The following is a 7247-nucleotide window of genomic DNA, read 5'->3' as shown; positions in this document are numbered from 1 at the left end:
AGGTTCGGGGAGCCGTCAGGCTGAAGAAGGAGGCCTACAGGGCGTGGCTGGTCTGTGGGTCTCCGGAGGCAGCAGACAGGTACCGGATAGCCAAGCGGGGTGCAGCAGTGGCAGTTGCCGAGGCAAAATCTCGGGCGTGGGAGGAGTTTGGTGAGGCCATGGAGAAAGACTATCGATCGGCTCCAAAGAGGTTCTGGCAAACTGTCCGGCGCCTCAGGAGAGGAAGGCAGCAACTCGCTCACACTGTTTACAGTGGGGATGGGGAGCTGCTGACGTCAACTGAGGCTATAGTCGGACGGTGGAAGGAATACTTTGAGGAGCTCCTCAATCCCACCAATGCGCATTCCGAGGAGGAACCAGAGCTGGGAGGCCTGGGGATGGACTGTCCGATCTCGGGGGCAGAAGTTGCTGAGGTAGTCAAACAACTACACAGCGGCGGAGCCCCGGAGGCGGATGAGGTTCGTCCTGGGTATCTCAAGGCTATGGATGTTGTAGGGCTGTCATGGTTGACACGTCTCTACAACATTGCGTGGTCATCGGGGGCAGTTCCTAGGGAGTGGCAGACCGGGGTGGTGGTCCCCATCTTTAAGAAGGGTGACCTGAGGGTGTGTTCCAACTATAGGGGGATCACACTCCTCAGCCTCCCTGGAAAGGTCTACGCCAAGGTACTGGAGAGGAGGGTCCGATCGATAGTTGAATCTCAGATAGAGGAGGAGCAATGTGGTTTTCGTCCTGGCCGTGGAACTGTGGACCAGCTCTATACCCTTGCAAGGGTGATGGAGGGGGCATGGGAGTTTGCCCAACCAATCCACATGTGTTTTGTGGATTTGGAGAAGGCTTATGACCGTGTCCCCAGGGGCACCCTGTGGGGGACGCTCCAGGAGTATGGGGTGGGTGGCTTTCTGTTAAGGGCCATTCAGTCCCTTTACCAGAGGAGCGTGAGTTTGGTCCGCATAGCCGGTAGTAAGTCGGACCTGTTCCCAGTGAGGGTTGGACTCCGCCAGGGCTGCCCTTTGTCACCGGTTCTGTTCATCACTTTTATGGACAGAATTTCTAGACGCAGCCGTGGTGTGGAGTGTGTCGAGTTTGGTGGCAGGAGAATCTCGTCTCTGCTTTTTGCGGATGATGTGGTCCTCCTAGCTTCATCCAGCTCTGACCTTCAGCTCTTGCTGGGTAGGTTCGCGGCCGAATGTGAAGCGGCTGGGATGAGGATCAGCACCTCCAAATCTGAGACCATGGTTCTCGACCGGAAAAGGGTGGCTTGCCACCTCCGGGTCGGGGGAGAGGTCCTACCTCAAGTGGAGGAGTTTAAGTATCTCGGGGTCTTGTTCACGAGTGAGGGTAGGAGGGATCGGGAGATCGACAGGCGGATTGGTTCGGCGTCTGCAGTGATGCGGACGCTGAGCCGATCTGTCGTGGGGAAGAGGGAGCTGAGCCAGAAAGCCAGGCTCTCGATTTACCGGTCGATCTACGTCCCAATCCTCACCTATGGTCATGAGCTTTGGGTAATGACCGAAAGAACGAGATCGCGGATACAAGCGGCCGAAATGAGTTTCCTCCGTAGGGTGGCCGGGCTCAGCCTTAGAGATAGGGTGAGGAGCTCGGACATTCGGGAGGGACTCGGAGTAGAACCGCTGCTCCTCCGGATCGAAAGGAGCCAGTTGAGGTGGTTTGGGCATCTGGTCAGGATGCCTCCTGGACGCCTCCCCGGGGAGGTGTTTCGGGCATGTCCTGCCGGCAGAAGGCCCCCGGGTCGACCCAGGACACGTTGGAGAGGTTACATCTCCAATCTGGTCCGGGAACGCCTTGGGGTCCTGCCGGAGGAGCTGGTGGACAAGGCCGGGGAGAGGACGGCCTGGAGCTCCCTAGTTGGGATGCTGCCCCCGCGACCCGGACCCGGATAAGCGGAGGAAGACGAGACGAGAGACGAGAGACTCCGCAGTTTTGTGAAATCGTTGGATCTCACTGACCTCATGTTAGTTTTGTGACTTTAACTAAACTGTTCAGTGACAAACTCTGAGCTCAAGAGAAACTTCGTCTAAACTAGATCAAGATTTTACATAAATGAAAGAAAATTAATTGCTACTGCATTTTTCAAGGGTGGATTAGATCCAGGGGGACAATAAAGAACATGCAAACAGAAGAGCATCTTCACCATCATGAGTTGTTTCCAGGTTTTTGCTGTTGGAGATTTTCACAACAAATCCTGCTTACTACCTCCTTAGGCATGCAAAAATCCAGCTTTGTGTTAGGAAACACGTTACAAAGGAGAAGCAGCAGCATATTTAACATCAAAGTGTCACGTTGAGAGCAGGAGGTTTGGACCCAAAATGCATAAATCCAGACAACTCAGGCAGGAGCGGTTGAAAAAATGAAAAAAATCATTTTATTAGGATGATGAGTTACTTCCAAGGGCAGAAAGCCAAGCCAAAAATCTAGGAAAACTGAATTACAAACAAATCTGATTTATGAGAAAGGACCTGGAGTCATTAGAGGAGGGCAGAACAATGCTGACAAAGACAATGGACCCACAACCACTGAGGGACAAGACGGGGTTTTTAACAGGAGCAATCAGGGGAACAGGTGACAGGTGTGAGGAGTGAGGTCTGGAGGGGAGACAGGTGCCTTTGATAAACTAAATGGGGAAAAAACTTAAGCAGAGGGGAGATAAACCATAATCTATAAAACACTAAATAACTAAACCTAAAGACTAAGGGCAAAGATAAACAACTAATGACAAGAGGAGTGAGGAGGACTAATACAAACCAATAAGAACGACGGGAGTGACTAGGAGGAAACATGAGGGAAGACAAGAGGGAGCTGGAGAACACAAGGAGACACATGAGGGGAATGCAGAAGACAAACAGGAGGGGGCTGGGGACCAAGGGGACACAGAACATGACACAAAGCTTGCATGGAAATGTCAGGACAATGGATCAAAGAGGAAAAAAGACCCTAAAAATTTGTAATTAACATATTTATTCGTTTTTTATTGCAAAATTGGTAAAAAGATTTAAAAAAATAACATTGAAAGGTTATTCAGGCAGACTCCAGCTGCCAAAAGATGAAGCTAACACAGAAGTGACCAAAATTAAATTACAGTTCCCCCCCTCAGCCACTAGGGGCTGGCTCCAGAAAGGAGCAACTTCCCATTGACTCCCTTGTAAAAAGTGCCAAAATCACAGCAAAAATAAACATGTTTACAGCCTGGTTCAAAAACACTGTTTAGGTTTAATAGGTCAAGTTTACTGCCATGACAACTCCCGAAGTGTGTGTGTGTGTGTGTGTGTGTGTGTGTGTGTGTGTGTGTGTGTGTGTGTGTGTGTGTGTGTGTGTGTGTGTGTGTGTGTGTGTGTGTGTGCTTTAGTAACTCATCTGTTAATGAAAGCTTGTCCTTTTGATTGACAGGTAGCAGATGAGCTGCCGGCGCCAACAGCTTTCCTCCTGCTCTAGTGTAGGCCTCGGCCTCACATAAGTATTACAGCCTAGAAGGCAGAGGATTTAGCATCCGCCAACCTATGTTGGCTTCAATTAGCTCAGCTGGCATGTAGCTACGGCTTGGAGTTTGATGGGTGTCAGTCACCTACTCCCACCCTTACAGCCCCACTCTCAGCTTCCTTTTTGTTTCCATTTTCCAAGAGTGATGATACGCATGACCTGGCCAAGATGGTTTTGGAAACCACCTGCTGGACTTCAGTTCAGCTCTTTAAAAACCTACGGATGACGACGCAGAGGGTACCTCCAATACAGCATGTTCAGTTTTATGATCATTTGTTTACAACTATAAATAAATGTTGAATAAACTTTGCTGCTATGACCTTTCACAAACCAAACACGTTCATAAACCTGGACAGATGGTTTACAGTACTCAGATTTTCAGTACTTCAACTAGAATATTCAAATTCTCTAAAGCAGGAAGCTTAAAGGGCAGGTCAAGCGTGCCTCAGAGTCCTTCTCCACCCACGTATCAATTTTAAAAACTGCAACATTAGTAGGCGTTGCCTGGCGGACCGAGAGGGCGGAGCCGCGGTTGTGACGAAGACGGATGGGAAACCCATTATCCATATATGTCTGTCGATGGTCCATCCTCAGAGTCACAAGGGTGCAGAACAAATCCCGACCTCAAACAGCAGTGTGATGTGAAGGTGAATCACAAGACAATGAATGGTTGGGCCAAACTGGTCATTTACTCACAACCTGGTTCATTTTCTTCCTGCAAACAGGGAAGAAACGTTCTATAAACCGGTTTTATTATGTAAGATCTAAATCTGCAGCCATTTCACAGTATTTGAGTCACTTTCATTTAGAAACATCAAAATTGAGTGGGAATGAAGAACTTCTGACTACAGTCTATCTTTGAACAATTGTTCACACTTACGCCAAGTTTCCTTAAAACCAAGTGATGCATATTTATGAGGAAGTCAGTACTTCACACCTCATTATTTTTCTGCAGCTCTATTCTCATTAATGATGAGATCATTTTATATTTAACCAGAATGGTAAAATGAATAAACAGAACAAAAAAAAAAGCTATAAATGCACTTCTCTTTGCATCATAACTATTTATATTCCACAAATTAAGCATTAAATTATGTACATTATATATTTAAGCAATAAACAATCCATATGCACTGTTCTGGAAACATTTTTTAGAATAAATACAACATGGTGCCTATTTAGACATGAAAAAATGTACTTTTCTCGTCAGCTCTTGAATCCTCGTGTCCTTTAACTGCACCAGACGCTCCAGCTTCTCTACTTTGGTCTGCAGGATCTGCACACAAAGATACAAAATATTGAAAATGTCCTTTAAAAAGCACTCATCGTAAAAGGAGAATTGTGAGTGTCGTAATTCAGCTTTTATATGCATCCAGATGTGGAAAAAACAAGAAGAAAAAGAACATTTTCATATCCGGTGAGCTATGAGTGAGTCATGGACCACTACTGACAGGGTGTGACACAACAGGAATTAGTGTTTATATCACATTTTCCCCTTGCAGAGCACAAAAAATGACAAAAATCAAAGTAGAGCAGGTACTTGAGTCAGATTTACCTTCACAATCTCCTGAAAATTCAGGATTGTTTGATCTTTTTCCAGGAGGAATTGCCGGAGAATCATAGGATCCTTGACTTTGTAACAAGACTCCACAACAAGATCCTGGTTCCTTTGCAACGGCAATAAAATGTTTTATTAAAATCTCAAACATCGTTAAACAATTTATTTATGTCAAAAATAAACCTAACATACATGGTTCTCTGTATATTCTCCTCATCAATTTTCATCTGTGCCAGCTGGGCCAGAATTCTTGTTTCAGCCAGATGAATATCTAGAAAAACAAACCAGAAAAAGAACTAACGTGTGAAATCTCTCCAACTTTAGAAATGGCAAACATCAAAACGAACCAGTCTCCTCTGCTGTGGGCAGAACGAAGTTAAAGATCAGGATGACGATGATCAGGAACAGAAACAGACAAGTAAGAAAATCTGCAAAAGCTGCATTCAGCTCAGAACACATGATAAAAACAACAGTTGGGAATGGATAAAAGACCTGAACCCTGTCTCTGATAGTGGTCGGGGACAGACAGGAGGAAAGAACAGAGGGAGGTGTTTCAGAGAAGGATGAAGTGTGGGAAACAGATAAGAACATTTCACCAGCTCACACCCCTAAAGCGTCAGCATTCCTAATCAGTCCTGTTTGATGCCTTGGAGTCCATAATCTCAGGATAAGCAAGAAAAGTCCGAACACCAAAACAGTGAAACAGGATTCTGCTCAGTTATGCTGATTTTGTGTTTAATAGATCATAAGAAAATTAGACATCACAACAAAATGTCTAAAGTTTGACATTTTTCTTTCAAAACTAAAAAAAGACATATTTTGGGCCCCATCAGCAAAGATTTCCTAAAAAAACCTCAAACAGAAATTTCAAACAGTCATCACATTTTGTTTTCATTCAGCAGTTTTACTTTATGAAATCCACTTGATCTCACCGACCTCATGTTAGTTTTGTGACTTCAACTAAATGTTTATTATTGTTCTGTGATGATCTCTGAGGTCAAGAGAAACTCTAAACACGGCACCGTGTAAATGAGATCATCAACATTTTTGATCAAAGAAAGAAAATCCATTTTCTGCTGCATTTCCTTTCAGCTGGATCGAGGACAGAAATAAAAAATCAAGCTGACTTTTGTTTACAATAAAACCGAAGAGCAACTTCACCTTCATGAGTCAGTTCCAGGTTTCTGGTGTCCAACACTTCCAAACTCTAAATCAAAAAGAGAAAATTATGAAACAATCTGGCAGTTAGACAAGGACAAATGATATACTGTGTAAAGAATTCAAAAATCGAATGTACACACTAGTTTTTTACTTTCGATGTCAGCTAGTTTTTTTTCTATTTTCTCCCTGAGAGTTTTCAGAACTGGCTCGATCGCACCAGGAGAGCTCAACACAATCCTGCTCAACATTCCCTCAGGGACATGAAAATCCAGCTTTGGAAACACTTTCCTGTCCAGATAGGAAAAACAGGTTTATGACAAACAAAAAATAGGAAATTTAGGTGGTTTACTGATGGGCTCCACGCTACAGCTGTTTACAGTGAAGGGTCATAGCTGTCTGGGTGCTGGATCAGTGATCAATGTGAGGCCCAGCAAAGTTTTTGAATCAATCAATCAATTCTCACAGTAGTTGTCAAAATCATTCATATTTTAAACATATTTGTGAGTCCGTTATGAAACCTAAAGTTTCACTGGTTAATCTTGCCTGTTGAGGAGGTTCCAGTTCCCCATCTTTCCATCTTTAGAGTTGGAGGAAACCACCAGGCTGTTCAGCTCAACATACTTAGGGAAAAAATGTTTAACCACCTCAGCCATCAATACTGCAGAGTCCAGCAGGAAAACACAATCGTTTCACAGTTAAATAAAAGCAAACTGCAGTGGACATGATGAACAGATACACCTTCACTTAGCTTGTTTTCGTTACAGGCTATGCTAATGCTAAATGTGCTAAGGGCAAATACCTCCATCGCTGAAGTCCCTCCTCAAGTTTCTCTTTGGTCTGGACAGCGGAATCTTGTCCAGCCATAACAGTAAGTTTTCTATTTCATACTCTTGAAGCGGCGACTCCATTTTATAAAAGCAAACGCGTTCACAGACGTTTAAAACGACGCAAACACAAGTTTAAATATTAGCTTAGCATACTAGGAAACAGAGTCGCTGTCGCGTTGCTAGGCAACCGCTTGACCCCGGAC

At 44.8% G+C, this 7247-nt stretch overlaps 1 protein-coding gene across 2 annotated transcripts; it reads right to left on the bottom strand.

Moving 5' to 3' along the window:
- Positions 1-1915: 1915 nt before the first annotated feature.
- Positions 1916-7237, bottom strand: LOC107375592 (sperm flagellar protein 1). 2 transcript variants are annotated; one of them, XM_054750066.2, is made up of 8 exons: positions 7017-7102; positions 6761-6837; positions 6358-6505; positions 6218-6263; positions 5249-5327; positions 5054-5165; positions 4697-4774; positions 1916-4213 (listed from the first exon to the last, which is right to left on the bottom strand). In XM_054750066.2, the coding sequence occupies exons 1-8, from the start codon at positions 7020-7022 to the stop codon at positions 4187-4189; spliced, it is 573 nt and encodes a 190-aa protein (XP_054606041.2). In that variant the 5' UTR covers positions 7023-7102; the 3' UTR covers positions 1916-4186. The 2 variants fall into 2 exon arrangements, with proteins under 2 accessions (XP_054606041.2, XP_054606040.2); XM_054750065.2 differs by having other exon boundaries at positions 1918-4213; positions 6761-6875; positions 7017-7237.
- Positions 7238-7247: the final 10 nt, after the last annotated feature.

This window comes from Nothobranchius furzeri, chromosome 12, assembly GCF_043380555.1.
Source record: "Nothobranchius furzeri strain GRZ-AD chromosome 12, NfurGRZ-RIMD1, whole genome shotgun sequence".
Lineage (NCBI taxonomy): Eukaryota > Metazoa > Chordata > Actinopteri > Cyprinodontiformes > Nothobranchiidae > Nothobranchius > Nothobranchius furzeri.
Note: the sequence above shows the minus strand (reverse complement) of the source record. Positions and strands in the feature narration are given on the sequence as shown.

Excerpts from the sequence above, each read along its gene's own strand:
- LOC107375592 (XM_054750065.2), bottom strand. The coding sequence starts at position 7,125 with ATGGAGTCGCCGCTTCAAGAGTATGAAATAGAAAACTTACTGTTATGG. Across the intron at positions 6,506-6,760 it reads AACTGGAACCTCCTCAACAG|GAAAGTGTTTCCAAAGCTGG; the intron begins GCAAGATTAACC and ends CTATCTGGACAG. Across the intron at positions 5,328-6,217 it reads CCTGGAACTGACTCATGAAG|ATATTCATCTGGCTGAAACA; the intron begins GTGAAGTTGCTC and ends TTGTTTTTCTAG.